The 17,245-nt window shown below is 35.3% G+C and overlaps 1 protein-coding gene across 4 annotated transcripts; it reads right to left on the minus strand.

The window, feature by feature from the left end:
- Positions 1-4,263: 4,263 nt before the first annotated feature.
- Positions 4,264-16,927, minus strand: LOC117204365 (N-acetylgalactosamine kinase). Of its 4 annotated transcripts, none has more exons than XM_033441680.1 (10): positions 14,815-14,989; positions 14,417-14,579; positions 14,051-14,218; positions 11,393-11,600; positions 8,468-8,576; positions 8,204-8,361; positions 7,498-7,638; positions 7,150-7,264; positions 5,784-5,988; positions 4,264-4,757 (listed from the first exon to the last, which is right to left on the minus strand). In XM_033441680.1, exons 1-10 carry the CDS (start codon positions 14,972-14,974, stop codon positions 4,592-4,594), a joined length of 1,593 nt encoding a protein of 530 aa, XP_033297571.1. In that variant the 5' UTR covers positions 14,975-14,989; the 3' UTR covers positions 4,264-4,591. The 4 variants fall into 4 exon arrangements, with proteins under 4 accessions (XP_033297571.1, XP_033297573.1, XP_033297572.1 ...); XM_033441682.1 differs by lacking the exon at positions 14,815-14,989 and adding an exon at positions 16,827-16,927 and having other exon boundaries at positions 4,317-4,757; XM_033441681.1 differs by lacking the exon at positions 14,815-14,989 and adding an exon at positions 15,674-15,811 and having other exon boundaries at positions 4,317-4,757.
- Between the last annotated feature and the right edge of the window lie 318 nt (positions 16,928-17,245).

Raw genomic sequence — 17,245 nt, forward strand, 5'->3', positions numbered from 1 at the left:
TGTTCTCCATCGCATAGACGTGTGAACGCGGTATAAATTGCGGTACTGGTAGCAGTGCGAGCGAAAAGTGGCGACATGGATACGACGAGAATAAAAGTAGAATGCTTAATTTTACATTTAATGCGTTTTATCTTATTAAACACCATTTCCTTCTTCCCATTTAACTTTATGATTAATTAAAATGCGCATTAATAAATGCAATTTTCGCCCATTATTCAAACTTCGCATTAACTGTAAATTTTTCATCGGAATAATTGTACCAGTAATTGTTCCATGAATTTTACGAATGAGAATGTACGAAGCGCGTGCAGGACAAATTAGTATGGAGTTTGCGCTTTTGCTTCCCGAATGTTTCGGAGCGAGCCCGCTTTTCTACCTGCATTTCAGAGAATTTGGCAACACATAAAATAAGAATTTTCCTGCTACGCTATAAATCTCGTTCTCGTTTTAGGTTTACGTAAAATTCGTTTCCATTTTTTAAAGGAGAGAAAATGCTTTTTATATGCGCCTTTCTAATAACCTATCATGTTAAGCGTTTTTTGTTAAACATAAAGTCAAAGCGAAACGTTCGTTTACTAAAATTGAATTCTCAGTACTATTTAATTATAAATATCATATTTTTGATTGCAGATTTAAATCGAATTATTCCCCAATGGGAGAGTCATAATTTATGTTCTGCCCAATGCAGAATAATAAATAGGTAAGTGGAATAATAATTGCAAACAGTTTAGCATTTTCAAAAATAAAAGTCTTTTTGCGTTCATTTTGGCTGACATTTGTGTGCATGCAATGAGATGAAGGTATCCTGTGTTTTTACCATACGTGTACCAATATGAGAGGATCTGAATAAATTCCAGACTCACTCCCTCTTGACCTGCCATAGGGTCTACCCCAATAACATCTTATCACGTCATTTGTGTGGAATAAATAAACGAAGGCTCCCGTCGGGTTTGTGGAATGAGTGCGATATTTATAACCTGAGCTATTTGTTATCGTTTAAATACTAATTACAGAAGTTAAAACAACATTGAAAACATTTCACATTTCGCGGGTTTATAATATAAATCTTTTCCATCGTTTAAAGGAAAAAACTAGACTTCGGCTTTAATGTAAAAATATGAAAGACATGTTACTTTGAAATCGTGCCAAAGCTTGAGTAGCATTCACTTAAAGCTTATTTGTTACATCCTCAGGGAAATAAAGACTAATAAAACGCATAAAGAAACGTGACATCTTTTCTTCTTGATACCTACAGAGTTTTGCTTTTCTGTAACTTTTTAATTTTTTCCTTTTCCAGTAACGCGCTTTGCTTTTAAGCGAAATGGGAAAAGGAATGGAAATTCACGTCGAGAAACATTTAGTGAGCCACAATGCCCTTCCATTTTGTTTAGTACACATTTTACCTAGAAACACATTTAGCCTTGAGGACAGCGAAATTTATATACTACGTCGCATAATTAATGATTCTCAAGAGCTTTTGAATAACATAGTATAGAGAGCTCTAATAATTATTAAAAAAAAAACATGAAGTAAATTTAGTTTTTATAAGCGACGTGTACGTAAAGTAGGTTGCAGCAAAATTGTTACACAATTCAAGATAGAAGTTTTCCTCATAGAATACTTCCCATACAGTTAGTTATAATATTTTTTGCAATATACATTGTACATATCTGTCGATGTCATAAACTTATTCAAGAGATAGCCACGTTGAATTGGTGTATATCTTGGCATATTTTTACATCGGTAACTTCAATTAGTTCAATTTCACTTAAAACAACAATTCTGAGATATTCGATATACATTCTTTAATTTAAAAATTCTAAATCGCTCGAGAGAATCTTGGAATCTGTCCGTCGTATGTTCATCTATAGAAACTTTACGTGTTTTATATTTTGGTATTGTTCCCTCTTTGTTGATATCTCGTGCTACTTTTTATTGTTGGACTTCTTTCTTTGAAATCGTTTCGCTACATTATTTTACTACTAGAATTTTTCTTCAGCTGTTACTATGATTTCGTCCTTACATTGATTTTCATTGTTAGAATTTCTTTTTCTTGGAAAGCTAGCTTTTGTCCTAGTGGTGTTATTGTTTTCCTGAATGTGGAAATTTTTCAAACTTTCAATTCCATCACAGTAGGGTGCACCCTAGGAACATACTATCAAGGGGATCGTATGGTGACAGATCTCTTTCCATCATCGATCTGGGATGGACATTGTTGGGAAAAGTACTTGAAATCAGAAACGTCCATAATAGACAGTTAATCAGCAAGAACAATTTTAGAGAAATTACTACTGAATAAACATAGGATAGACGTCAAAATGTATACTAACTTGATATGATAAGGGTTGAAAATTTTAGTTGGGATTACATGGATAGTTTTAGATTAGATAGTTTAGATTAGATTTACATATACCGTGGATTTAGTTTAGTAGTATCAAAATGAAGAATGCTGAATATAGTTTTAAATATTTATTGATCGATACAACGATGAGTACGAAGGTGTCGGAGTCGTTGTCCACACAACCGCAGCGTAAATAAATTTCGAGGATTCTAATAAGGCTCTCGGTTTCACGTATTTTCTCGGTTTGTCGGTCTTTTCTACTCTGTTAATATATACTGATTTGTTTTACACGGTTCACTGCTGTTTACAGAACCGGAGGAATTTCCACGTCTATTTCCATGTCTATTTCCATGTCTATTTTCACGATTATTTCCATGACACTGATGGCTGTCCAACAGAAGTTCTGCATCTCAACAAATTGTGCACCGTCATTGCATTGTATTTTCAGTTTCACAAAGAACAATCGATATCATGAATAGGTACGAAATAAATTAAACGTAACTAAGGACAGAGGCTAAAACAATCATGAGGTAAGTTCGTTGTCGAGACTGGTACTGAGTTGAAGAAGAATGTGATAATAATAAGTCAGCTTGTAGCAGAAAAAGATGCCATGTAATAAGACAATATTCAGATTCTTCGCAATTTTTTGAATCTGCATTTGTATGTTTTCGTAAGATTATTCTTGCGTGTATGTATCGCAATATTGTATAGTTTTAGACTTATTATCTGAGATATTTTACGATTATTGTTGTTCCATGCGAAATTCATGAGCTATTTCACGCTTGGTTGCGAAAATAACCTGTCTAGTTTACGACTGGCAAAGAAGATTCGATAAACTGAATATTGAATGTAATTTAAAGTTTCGGAGTAATAAATTTTAAACTATACTACACTAGAGATATTTAAATCAAAAGTAAAACGTACTGTTAGAAGTTTACGATAAAAGAAACTACAGTACAAGTTGAATTCAATCTTTTTTTCATTATGCTAGAAAACTAAATCGACAGGACGTAGCAGCTGATCCCAACGATAAAGCTAGTTTTCGGTGACTGGTACGTTTTTCTCTTATCGAGAAATTTATTAGCATTGACTGACGGTAGAAAATCAATATCAATGTCCACTTAAGCTATCAAGCGACATATCCCACGAAGAAAAGTACTTTCACGTGTGAATTCTCGATTTGCAATTTTGTCCTTCTTATTTTCTTAAATATTTTCTACGGAACAATCTAGAAAGAAAGGAAAAGGAAGTATAAATATAAAGAAGGTATAAATATTTTCTGGAAAATTTAAGTATCTTTCAATGAAGACCATCCCTCGATGGGCTTCGTGGCACTTCAAATTTAATACCGTTTCTCGCACTAACACAATGAACCATGTACCACGGAGAAACTTGAACAAATTCGCAATCAGTTACACCTGACTTCCTTGTACACCCGCTGTCCTTCTCTAATTTCCATGTCTGTGATAGAATTCCCAAGACCGAAGTACATAAGAACGTCTTTAGGCGAAAATCTGGGTCGAATGGAAATTTTCTCTTGACAAATTCCATTTATTCACCGCTTTATCCTTTCGAATTCAACTTTGATAAAGTTTTAGAATGGCTGACGCAGACGATCCATTTGCTACGTAGTTCCGGTGTTGATCGTTAATGACTATCAGATCTCCCGACCAACGAGACTAGTCCTAGAAAATAGAGAAGCTTCTGCGGAAAGCCTACCAAATCCTTAATTTTCTGCTTCATCCCTTTCATCTTACCGGTCGTAAATCAGTTTGGGATGACACGAAATATTCCGTCGCTGCTAATGCATTTAATCATGAGGAATTGAGGGAAAGGCTTCAGGATTACGGACAAATTGCATCTTGTTGCATTTATATTGGCACTGCTTTTTAAGGGGAAGCTTTTTTAAAGACACATTTAAATATTTGTATAATCTTCCGTTTGTATATTTCATATTATTTCGTATAAACTTATAAAATATTAAAATTTCATATATCTGTCATATAAATTTCGTTAACTATAGGTGTACCATTAGCCGCGAGAAGGCATCATGGATCATAATCGACAGATAGTAAGCACTGTTCATATACGATACACAGGATACAGATTATCCTGACACTGAATTTACCCATTCCTTGTTCATGTACTATTACATGATCGCAGAGATAATTAGGAGAACGTTTGGTAAATAGATAGTCAACGACTTATGGAATGTAAGAAGAATGTGGAAAAAAAAATAGGAAAAGACAACTAGGTTGTATAAATTGCAGCACCCTGATTCGGTTCCGTTGGAAAGACCAGATCGCCCAGCTTGAACTCGTCTTTTATCTCATATCGGCCGATCTCCTTTTTCAGCTTATCCACAAATTGAGAAACCTTGTTTTTCGTTGTGATGGCCACTATGCAACCACCCCACCTATGTAAAATCAAATTACACGATCGTGTCATTTTATTAATCTCACCATGTATTTTACAATATGTGCGATGAAATTGATGTAAAATGAAATTGCAACGTGAAACTCGTTCTCAATAATCAACGAATTTGTACGTCAAAATATTGTCAATAACATTGGATGTTCCATAATTTGCGCCCGGGTTGCGTGCCATCGCGTTGTTAAAGTAATTTCTTTGAAACACACTACATTGGCAAACACACCCATGAATCGATTTTTTTTATCGAGGTGTATATTCGACACCGTAAGTTTATGTCATTTCATCAAAAGTTAATGTCATCAAGACCTTATATCCCTTTTTTCTTAAAAAAGAATTAAAAAAAAATATTAGGAAAAGAAGTTTGATGTAGATAAAATGCACGCGAAAGAGAATTTGCTTTTATTCTGCACAAAAATGTAATAGTCTTTTAAAGTCATTTAAGTGCTCTCCGATATAGAGAAATTCATTAGATTTTCATTGCAAAACGATTAACCCATTCTTCCGAGTCGGTTTCTGGACTCATTTTCTTTTATTTGGTTGCGTTCCCATTTCAATTGGCGAAAGTGTGGTTATCGTGGATGGAACTCGTGGGTTATAATGAAGTTCATAACTGATAGAGTTTTAAGGTGTGCCACGAACTTTTAATGGTCATCACTCAGTTAAAAAATCGAACAAGCAGGAACGGAGAATATTAAATAAAAGAACCCCAAAATTGGTACTAAAATTATGAAGTTTCAATGAAAATTCAATATCTATTTATAGATCCACAATCTCTTCAATTTAAAGTCATGAAAAATAATTCTCGACTCCTATCTGATGTTATCCGAGCTCATAAATTCGACATGTAACTTTGAACTGTCTTCTTGGTTTCATTTTCTTTGATCATCCAATTTAACCGCCATGAATAGTACATATAAGACGCATCGTATCTACCATTCTATATGCTAAAATTTCATTTACAACTGGTACACATGACGCGACTGTTATCCGAGTTCAAAGTTCCTCTTACCCAGCTCCCGTGAGTCTTGCTCCGAATGCATCGCATGCCATAGCTTTGTCGACGAGCGAGTCAACGTTGGGATGGCTGCACTCGTATAGTTTGCGCAGGCTGGCGTGGCTGTTGGACATTAGGTTGCCTAACTGTCGTAGCTTCTCGTCTTCTGTAATGGCACTTTCCTCACTGATACGCTGGAATTTGACCACTCTGGCTGCCTCTAAAATGCGTACGAAATCATATGGTGGTTCAATTGATTGAAATTTAATAATCGTGCCAATAATGAATACAAATGGATGATAGTCCAGATGATAGATAGGCTGTGCATGTGTATTCGTAGTCGAGAGTACACGTTACTAGAGCGTGTTATATTGTGTGCTTCGTGAGCACAAGTTGTTTAGGGAAACATAATGAGACTGGTGTGTCGTATCGGCATTGCTTCCATTATTATATTCGCGGTGAACGTATGAAATTCAATCGTTCGAAATATCACGATAAAGAGCAACGCCATTATTCATCCGAGAGTAACGAGCGACGTAACGAGTCTAATTCCAGTGGAAATACCCTGGAATTTTCATGAAAATTTTCTACTGGAAGCAAGACGACTTAATTTTTGACTTAATTTTAGTCATTCAATTTAGTACGGTACGATGTTTCGTGATATTTGGTTTTGTTTTTGATTGTGCTTTCTATCTGTTTGTTTGTTGGCATTCAAAAAGAAATTTGCCCCTCAGCTAGCGGCAGCTAACGTTGATCGTTGGATGAACGAAATCTGTGGGCAAAAAATCTGGACGGATACTGCGAAAGGTTTTCCGCGTGGTTTTCGTTGGGTTTCCAGGCCAATAAATTCTATGGCTTGAGCCGAATACGGTTGGTTGCAAATAAATGGCGGTCACAATCGATAAACTGTCGTTGTGAAAATTTATCGCTTCAGCAAGAAATGCATACGAGTGATACTGTTTCTCCCAGCTGGACTAAAAATTTTTTGATCCCTTGGTAAGCGCAAGCAGTGTAATCTCACTGTTTGCTGTTTGTTTGTTTTCACTAACTTCGCAAAAACTAAAGGCTGACAGAGTTTTCTAGATTTGAGCGAGATCTAATATTTGAAACTCTTTCATCATTTATGAGCAATGTTAAATTATTTCCTCGATAAATAAGCGGAATTTGCATGTATGAATTATTCCGCTGAAAATGCAGTTGAAATTGAGCGAGAATTTTCCTAAGAAATATTATGGTATAAATAAGGCGTTGTTTGCCAAGAGAAAGTTCTTTTGGAATCTTTTCAAACTAATAAATATGAGTTTCATCAGGAAGCGGAAAGGAAAAATATTCTATATATTTTCTAACCAGCACGCAACAATTTTATCATAGACTTTGTCACCTTGATACACATGGAGGGCACGCTGCTTCAGTTTAAAAGGTTGCGCATCGCCAAAGGATTGCACCAACGATATTTCTCGGAGCCTCTCGTTTGTCGTGTCGAGGTTCTTGCTGATCTAGAAAAGCAACGTATATGGCTATCAATACTGAACTAAAAAATCGCTGATTTGAAAAATATTTGTCTTAACCGTCATAAAAAGTTTAATGAATTTTAAAAGAATAAGAAGCAATCGATATGATATCTTATGTCTACTATATTTTTTTTTAGCGCCGGTAAAGTTGTTCTAATGGCATAACGTTTAAACATCGATTCGATATTATCATTATCTCTGTTATGTCAATTGCATACCTCGTTCAAAGTATATGGCTCTTCGTGGAGGTCGGTTGTTACAACAGAGACCATTTCATCTTCACTCATACCAAGACTTTCTTGGACATCGATTAATCTTTGTACACGTTCCCAAGGTTTGTTCCGTTTCTTTGCTATCATCTATAAAACGTATGTGATAGCTTTGCTTAGAAGAAAGTCAGATCTCTCAAAATTTTTTAAGTAGAAATATCAGAAACTTTTTCACAAACTGAGAGAGAGAGAAAGAGAGAGAGAGAGAGAGATACATAAAGGATTAATATAAAAATATAAAAACAATTTAGACTGTTCTTGTAATTTTGATATTATCACTGACGAAAAGACAAGTCACGCGTAGCACATCGCTTGAAGTTGCTTAACAATTATAAATCTTGATTGAGACGAAATCTTATTAATTCCTTTGAAACTATGTTCGAACGGATCTTCGAGTGTTTATTGTCATCCGAAATCAATAAATATATCAACCGAATGCATTTTCAAATGCCTCTGTATTCCCTCTATAATCATTCATTATTACCACTGTATTAATTACTTTATTTTTAACATCAAAATATTGATTATTTCTATAGCATTCAATTCGTGGTAATTTAATCGGTTTCGTCATTAATTAATAACATGTAAATCTGTCTGTTTCAACAAAGCGATAATTAATCATTATTCAAATCCACAACTGTAGATGGCACGTTACCTGCGCTGCCAATCGACATTCCGCAACTCTTAGATTATAATCCGTTGTGGAGGCTTTGTTGTGACAAGCCTGACTGTGCGCTATTACGAACACTGCGGTTTTCGGTAACGTGACGTCGGTACCACGCAAGGGGTTGAACTCGATTAGCATTGCAGAACCTTCGTGGGTATTAATAGGTATTAGTATAAATATATTCATAGCTGTAAATTACACAATAACAATCAAGCTATCAACGATTTCCTCTGGAAATGAAGAAACAATTACCTGCCTTTCCGAGGAACGCGATCGCTTGATCCATTCCGCCACCCTGAGTGCCGATATATCTCTCAGCGCTGGCGCTGATGGTAGCCAACTCGCGCTTCGGCAATTGGTACTGTAATAGAAACGATTTTGTTGTTTGAAAGTCGTTATGTTGTTTTTAATTCGCACCCATTGCACGAAGAACACGAAAGTAAATATCTCTGAACTTTGAAAATATTTCCTAAACCAGTGCTACTTAATCATTGTCCGTACGGGTAGGTATTAGGCTTAGGTATTGGGTTTTTAATAACAACCGTCTATCTTAAAAAGGAGAATTGTGTTTCGGAAGGAAACGGTTAACAACAATCGCTAAACGACTAGCCTATAGCCCTACCGCAAGTGTCTATCTCCTACTCTGCTTTAATGTATGTGACATCGTTAGATTGCCGAGATTGCCCTCAGCTCTGCCCGCGGGCATCGGCGGGTGCCCGCGTGAAAGCCTGTTGAACTGCACTGCGGCCTAAATACACCTTGTAATTGCGGAAATGACAGAGAAATCCAGGACTGTTTCGACTGAAAGAGCAAACTTGTCCTATTCTTGCCGGTTGAAATTTGCACGGCGGATCGCTAATTAAGTTTGCTTTCACCTTTAAGATAAGATCCACGAGTATCCAGGAAAATAAAAAAGAATAATATCATGGAAATATCAAGATAAATAATAATACAGAGATTTTCGTGTTTGATTCTACTTTTTTACGAGTTTCTATCGTCTGGGTAATCGACGCTGAAACAGAGAACGAATCGAATCTGTAGTTGTCAGTGGCACTTTCAATTTCCAACCATTCAAAGGAGAACCTTTTTTCAGTGATGAAAGAACGAAACGAAATTCCTTTCATTGAACGAACTTTTCAACACCGTGAAATTTTTTTTTTGCGGACTTTTTTATAGTCGCTGTTACAGTCATCATATATGGTGAAACACGTACGGGAGAAATCAAAGGAATTCCGTATAAAAACTACTCAATTTTCTAAATCCTCTTTGACGGAAATCAAAGTCTATTCCATTTATTGGCAACGCAGAGCCCTAGCAATTCAGTTTGCTCACATTCGCAATATCCACCGGCGGTATCGGCAATATCGTTCAAATATGATGGTATGTATTAGGGAATCGATTTCGTAGCGCAGAGTTCTAGTAGTCATATGTAAAACAATCCGTAAATACGACATGCGTTTGTGGCAACGGAAGCGCGGGTAATGGGCCAGAAGATACCAGACATTCTTGAGACATTCCTTTCGGAGACACTGCACGCATAATCTTGGAGGTCAGTGAGCGCCTCGCGCTCATGACTTCGTTGAAAGAGACATTAGGGTCCAGAGAAGTTTTCTCATCGATCTTGCAAGTCTGGAGACATAGAGGAAGGAAGAGCAAGTAGGAAAGAGAAAGACTAAGGGAAAAGAATGATGTTCCTCTTGGCAACGAGGGAGTAGAACAATGAGATTTTACTTATCTCTTGTACAAAGGCGGACCGAAATGTCCTCTTTTTCCACCATGTCTATAAGCAAAACCATTGCAGCGACAACGCGTCGGGATAACTTTGCGCGCATGTATACGTGATTTAATCATAACGAACCGGCTGCATCCGGAACGTGACACTGATACCCCGTGCAGCCTGTTAATCACGTAGCTTTACAAATTGCGATTCTCGGCTTCGAAGCACTCAGGCTCAACGTTCTTTACTTTTTCGCTAAACATCCCTCGCTCTGAAGGCTTTTCCTTTTGTCATATTTATATTTCATGGGTATTTTTTCCTGTACTATATAAATATTTATTATTTGTTTCGCCTCTTACTTACTTTTGATGCATTCCAGAATTAAAGGATTTGTTAATATAAATCTTTTCTATAAATCGTCTATTATCTGCATTTTGCATTTTCGGATGTGAAACATCGATTATAATTGTTCCTCTTCTCTGCGTAAATTTCATACACGAGCTATCCCTAGAGACGTGTAATTATCGTCTGTTTCATATCAACGTTTGAATTGTTCTAACAAGAATGCAGATTAGATATTTATGTATAACAAACATGGTTTATATTCTCGTTATGTCCACACAATTTCGTGTTAGCTAACAAGTGTTTATTAATTCTGAATGCAGACTATAAAACGTTAAGTAAATCATCTCCTACATCTATCGTGTTGTTTACTTTTGGATCGGATAAAAATTTTACACGGATATTTCCGATATAAAGCGAAACAGATTGTCTACCTCTATAAATCTTTCATAAAGGATATTTTGGATGCATGATATTGAACGCAACTTAGGTCATCCTAAAAGTGGATTACTCCACTGTGAGATGTGAGAAATATTTTTAGCATTTTCTAAATTGATATCAACGTCAGGATTAAATTTAGAGGAACAAAATTATTCGAAGAATTATTATTATGGACGAAGATGAAAATGTTGATAGCACTATTCTTTAGTTAAGGTTATTACGTAATTAACCAGAGTCTTGAATTATTTGTACAGATAAATGAGAATTTTAGTAGTGATGTATGCTATAGTTAGTAGAAAAAAATATACAAAACTTTTGAAATATATTCTCCAGTATTGGAATAAAATTGTTATGAAAGCAATAATACGTTTTGTCTATTATTGCGCTAAGTATTATTGGAAAGAATCGACAGGATAAGCTTGAGATATAACTTTTTCCTACAAATTCCGCCAAAATCTTTTCCAGCCATTTCATTTCGAAACTTACTTAGAATATACTCTTCTTTACAAAGTTTCAACGATGTTCGTTCCAATTTATACAAGTTAAACGTACTTTCATTGTACCTACATTACAAATATATTTTTAACTTTTTAGTGGTTCTCGTTAATAAGAGAACGTAATTTGTAAATATATAGAAATATCACACAAAAATTGGAATAGCTGAAAAGAGCACTCACCTGGCTTATATGCACAGTCACAAGAACAGCGGCAGAAACTAGCGCGCTAGAGCTCGAGAGCCCTGAATTAGGAGGAATGTTACCCCAAACTGCAGCCAAGATTCCCGAAGGTGCACATTCCTCTGGGATCACTTCAAGAGCTCCTTTCACACCGCAGAGGAAATATTTGTACCAGTCTGGACCACTGCCGGCGTCCTTGATGCAAACACTACGCAGAAAATGTGAATTTATTTCTCTTCTCACAGTTATCTTATAGCTTCACCCATTTCTAAGGTATTTTCTTCTTTGGATAAATTAGATAAAAAAATGCTGCAATATAAAAAACATGGAAAGTTTTTTTTACAAAATCAATATTAAAAAATTTATATCGGAAACCTTACAGATAACAAATGAAATATATTTAAAACATTGTTGTTTAATAATATTTCGTGCTAGATTTTTTAATGTTAATTTTACTGTAATAATTCTCTACTGCAGGATGAAATACGTTTAGATATTTTCCCGGTGCTTTTTACTGCTACTTTTGCACTGCCAAATTTTACATTTATTTTTTTTCGCGAGGATTAGTTCCTTTTACAGCAATGTTTGCAAATCTCACGGATTTCTGCATACATATTTCCATGACATATTCATAAGGGTTGAAAAAGATAATAAAGGATAACAAAATCTGCACCATAAAAATGAGAGAATTTCTCAGCTTCATGTTATTATCCTCTTTTTGTTTACATTACGACGAACTTCATCTTTTTCCTTTGGCTCGGAAAACCGTGGTTATTATATGCGAAAGGTGCTTTTCCTGGATGCTTAACGGTGACACAAAGATTAATCAAAGACTACAACAAGTTGCGGCCGGTTGCTTCCTTTTTCTAAATCTCATTACATACATTCAAATTTCATGTCATTACAGTGAAATATACGACGTTGCGTTAACAGAAAAGATATTTTCTCCTGTTACGAACCGCAGAAACAATTTCCACGAATGATTTATGTTCTTTAATTCGCGTAGAAGTATGTTTTTATCTCAACACAATTTTGTAACCATTCTTAAGTTATAATAATATAATAATAAAACTAATAAAACTAATATTTTATTTTATAATGATCGTAAAACAAATTGTGCTCTTATGCGATTTAGAAGACCTAAAATTTAAAATATCGGCCCCATCGTTGATGAGTTACAAGGACTTCAATTTGCTCAAACAATTGTATTTTCACGCGTAATACAGAGAAACAACTACAGATAACCGGTAACAATTCCTACATATGTAATACATAACAGCCTTGAACCCTTTCGACCGTTTTATGGAACTCGTCATATTTCACAAATATTTCCCTCTTGATATTTACGGATGCAAACATATATATCGCTCACCGCTTTTTAGAAATAAATTGCTAAGAGAAATAAAATGCTAAGAGATGTTTCTCACAATTTTTACTTTTTAACCTTGTGTATAAAATGTTTGGTTTCATTTACCAAGCACTTTCATTATTGTAAATACAAAAATAAAGATACGACCTTAATATTCTACAAAGTCATGATTTTCGTTCAAGAGAGCCGAATAAAACTGGAAATTTTATTCGGGTATCGCTTTACGATTCATCCATTTGTGCATTTCTGGTCTTTCACCGTTCGTTCCAATAGCACCTTGGCGGTCCACCGAATCTATTCGGATCGTATTCCGTTTAATAATTTCGCTGATCGATCAGCGATCGAAGACATGTCCTGCGAGCTTGTCTAACCGTCGCGATTATCCGGAAACATCTTCGAGGGCAGCGGAGATTTTCAATTGACGGTCGCTAAACACGATGCAGCTAATGAAATTACGTGGTCGGCTTTATCGTCCTACCTTTCATTTTATTGCGGCCTCTTTAATCCAACGTAGCCACGTTCTCTACCTTTCCGGCAAATTAGTTTCACGTCCGACCGAATGCCATTTATTTTTGTCCTCGCGAGAAATACCCCGCGGAAATTTCTTACGATGAAATTCCATTCTGAAGCTGTGTACGGAATTTTGTATTACACCGTGGCAAGTATTCATTCGGCAATTCGCAAAGCAATAGCGGAATGAGAGTGCGTAATTGATATTTCGATCTGTGCTTAGAATAATTTGAAATTTTTTTTTGTTACCCCGGTAATGTTTCTAACTCTTAGTTTATAAAATCGTGATACCAGACACAGTAATCGATTTGAGTGAACATTTTGTCAGAAGTCGGTGTTTCTTTTATGTATATCCCCACTTAAAGTATTCTTTACGTGTTCACATTAAGTAGGAAACTCAGGGGGAAAGCCGGTAAATTTGCAACTCGACCCTAAATCGTGTTTCCGGAAGCGGAATATATAGCAAAACACTTCAATTACTTACAGCCTTGAAAGCTTGCGATATAATAAGTTTGTCTTTCGTAGTAGAGAATCGCGATATTTCTTGCTAATGGATCCATGTGTATACAAATTGCACTTTGAGATTACACGTTGCGATATATCAAGTTGTTCACTTGCAGTAAAAATAGAAAATACAAGGAAACTCAAGAAACTTGCGTCACTTATTACAATATTCTAAGTAAAATAAGATAGACCTTCAAAACTTTTATGGTACATAATATTTTTTTAGACTTTCAATTGAAATTTCTTTTGATGGATACATCACGATTTTTACTCACCTAACGTCTTTGAAATTGCACTGGAAATATTTGTATTTCGGGTCTATATTTGTAAGACGAATGTCATTGCCCTTCGAGAGTGCTACAGCAACGAGTATATCTTGTTCAATGGCCATCGGGCAAACAGCATATCCACAGTAATCGATGTGTTCGCCAATTAAATTAACTCTACGGCAGATGATCAAAATAACCGCAATTACTTGGAGAAATGGAAGTTCGATATCTCTGCAATTATCTATTGAAACGACAGAGAAAATAACTTTGCTTCGCCGTTAATAAATTGCTTACAACGTATATTTTACAATTTGCAGATAACTTCATCTTAATTAACATATAAACTATTGATTGTAAAATTACAAAATTTACCTTCCCGGAACTCTGACGAAAAACGAAGGTTTGACATTGTACGTCGACTGAAAATGATCAGTCAAAATATTCAGTCTGTTCGATAGTTTCTCATCTGGTTGCAAAATGGGAACTCGTTCTTCCGATTCCACGCTGCATTCCCTACTCGTATTGTGCGACATGTCTGGAACAAATTCATAGAATGATTTCACAATATGAACTATATATGGAACGACGCACACGTGTTTGCTAAAAAGTGTTTCGTTTCCGGTGAAGTTTCATTGCTTTGTTGCCGAGAGACGCTGGAGGAAAACTGGGAATAGGAGTTTTATGATCGCAGCAAAAAAGTCGATTTGTCGACTACTCGATCGAGCATCGGTCGTATGAACAAATCCGAAATTTCATGTGAAAATTTCTACCGAAACGGATTGCATCCTGAACAATATCATCACGGATGAAAATGGTGAACGAGGTCACTCCGCCATTAATGTAATTACGCTGTCGCAGAAGATGGCGAGCTCGTTGCGCTGCTCTATCTGTCCTCCTAAGCAGTGAAAACATGACACCAAAAGCCATCATAATCCGTTGGCGAAGGTTTATTTTATCGAGGTTAAATTACGTAAACATTTGGAAAATTCAACGTGATCTATCAGTTTCAAACATAAAGTGGATATTTGGATCCTTCATACATATTCATAATTTTCCGTACATTATGTCGAAATATTGAAGAAACATGTAAATTTGTTAAAAATGATGTTCATAATTTCTTTCTATTGCCAACTACAAGCTATGGAGGAGAACAATTTATTTATAATTTAATCATCCACGTACTCGGTTAGCAATAACTACGTTCCCAACTTACTAGAGCAAAGTAATCGTTACTGCAGAAGCATTTTAGAAGCATAAACGTATGCAAATATCTCCGTGTCTCTTCTTTATCGAACAGAAATTACAAAATGCGTTCAATTTTTGAACCACTCTGTTCTGTCAATCTATTTAATGAATCGACTTTAAAATTTATATAGCTTATTTTTAATATCCACTTTCCGTATGAGTTGTCCGATTTGATAACATTGAAACTCAGTATACGATGTTCTACGTCAATTGAATGACTAACTGCTAATGCTTACAGTTTTTGCACAAAACATTTGTTGGAATATTTTTGTGATTCTATTTCGGTACATCATGGTAATCAATGTTTCATAATTTCTACAAACATTATCCGATTTACTTAAAATTTTATACATATCCATGAGAAAATTGATAAAATTAAATTACCTAAATTATCGTGTCCTGCATAACAAGCTTCAATGTTTTCCTAATTGCATATGGCGTGGCACCAGATATCGAAGGAAGTCTAAAAGATCGAGTCACGAGAGTTCGATATATTTAACCTGTTCGAACATCAAGGGATCTGATCGACGCAAGCACAGTACTACGTCAAAAGTTAAATGATAAATTTAAAGCGAGCGATCGACAGGATTCGGCTTGCTTCGTGTGTTTTCGTGTAGCGTAAGATCAGCGTTATTGCATGTGTGACGTTATTCAGTTATCTACGTTTCAAATCTATGAATAGTACAGTAAAAGATTGTATGTACGATATTTTACGAAGCAGCTGATACGTGTGGCGATCTAGCGATAAATTAATTAATTGATACTTCAACGCGTAATGTAAGTAGTGTAATTTTCTCTGAGAGGTTTACAGAAATTTGCCTTATATTTTAATATACGCCATCTCCACCACTTTTTTGAAGTGCTTGGTGAAACAGAGTTTCCGCGCTACGTATTTATCATAACCAATTTCGTTGGTATATCAATGTTTATTCACAGCAGTAAAATATTCCTGATTCAAGCCATCTTTTATATTTAATCCGCAGCCAATATGCAAGAGATTTATTATTAATTCTCAGTAAATGTTGTTATTAATTAGTATGATGCTACTAAAATTTCTGTGATATTTATGTTCGACGACAAAATTGTTGAATATGAATCTAATGAATCTATAATTGATCTTCATTATCGGTTTAACTTTGATTAACCGTAGGACGTTGATAGTAGTTTTCGCTTATTCTACGAAAGGCACCACTATCCAGTATCTAGTGCGTTGACCGAAACACATAGCATTATAAAATAATTCATTATTCCGCGTAGATGTAATATGTAACGTTGGCAAAATAATTATTATATGCTGATTTAAAAATCACCCGATGTATTTTTTTCAGTGTTTGCATTAAGAAAGCATTAAGAAGAGCGTATGTATGTATCTGTAGATATCATACATATGCTTCTACGTATTTGTAAATGATATAGTGCCGGTCGCTGCTGCATCAGCTTTTCGTAGAATGATGTAAGCAGAATGGTACAATATGTTCTTATAACAGAATTCCAAATGAAAATACCGATATGAATGGGAATAATAAAACACACGTACCTGTTATTATACCCACTGTTTTAGTTTCCAAAACGGCAATTTGTCATGTATCGTAGTGGCTTAATCGTTGGTTGATTAAGGTACAAAGTGTTGCCGTAAGTGTCGCTACTAGCATGTGACCACAGGCACTACCATGATCATGTGACCACAAATAACTGTACGTGGTGCATGGTGTCATGGCGGGTAATTCAAATCTGTTTTTAAATCGAATACTGTAATACTATGGTATACTATTAGTACTATTAGATTTTCGAAACAAAAGCTGTTCATCAACATAATTGTTAGGGTTATAGATTAATAGTAGTTCACTGGTTTATGTAACATTAAAAGTTAACGGTATAATAAATACATACAAGTACATTTTTGTAAGATGAAAATAAATATGGATGAATCGTAGCATAAAATTAAGGTTCTACATT

This window comes from Bombus bifarius, unplaced genomic scaffold (assembly GCF_011952205.1).
Source record: "Bombus bifarius isolate JDL3187 unplaced genomic scaffold, Bbif_JDL3187 scf7180000007978, whole genome shotgun sequence".
NCBI classification, from domain to species: Eukaryota; Metazoa; Arthropoda; class Insecta; order Hymenoptera; family Apidae; genus Bombus; species Bombus bifarius.

Excerpts from the sequence above, each read along its gene's own strand:
- LOC117204365 (XM_033441680.1), bottom strand. The coding sequence starts at position 14,974 with ATGATGGCTTTTGGTGTCATGTTTTCACTGCTTAGGAGGACAGATAGA. Across the intron at positions 7,639-8,203 it reads AATGTCGATTGGCAGCGCAG|ATGATAGCAAAGAAACGGAA; the intron begins GTAACGTGCCAT and ends TACGTTTTATAG. Across the intron at positions 7,265-7,497 it reads AGCCATATACTTTGAACGAG|ATCAGCAAGAACCTCGACAC; the intron begins GTATGCAATTGA and ends TTGCTTTTCTAG.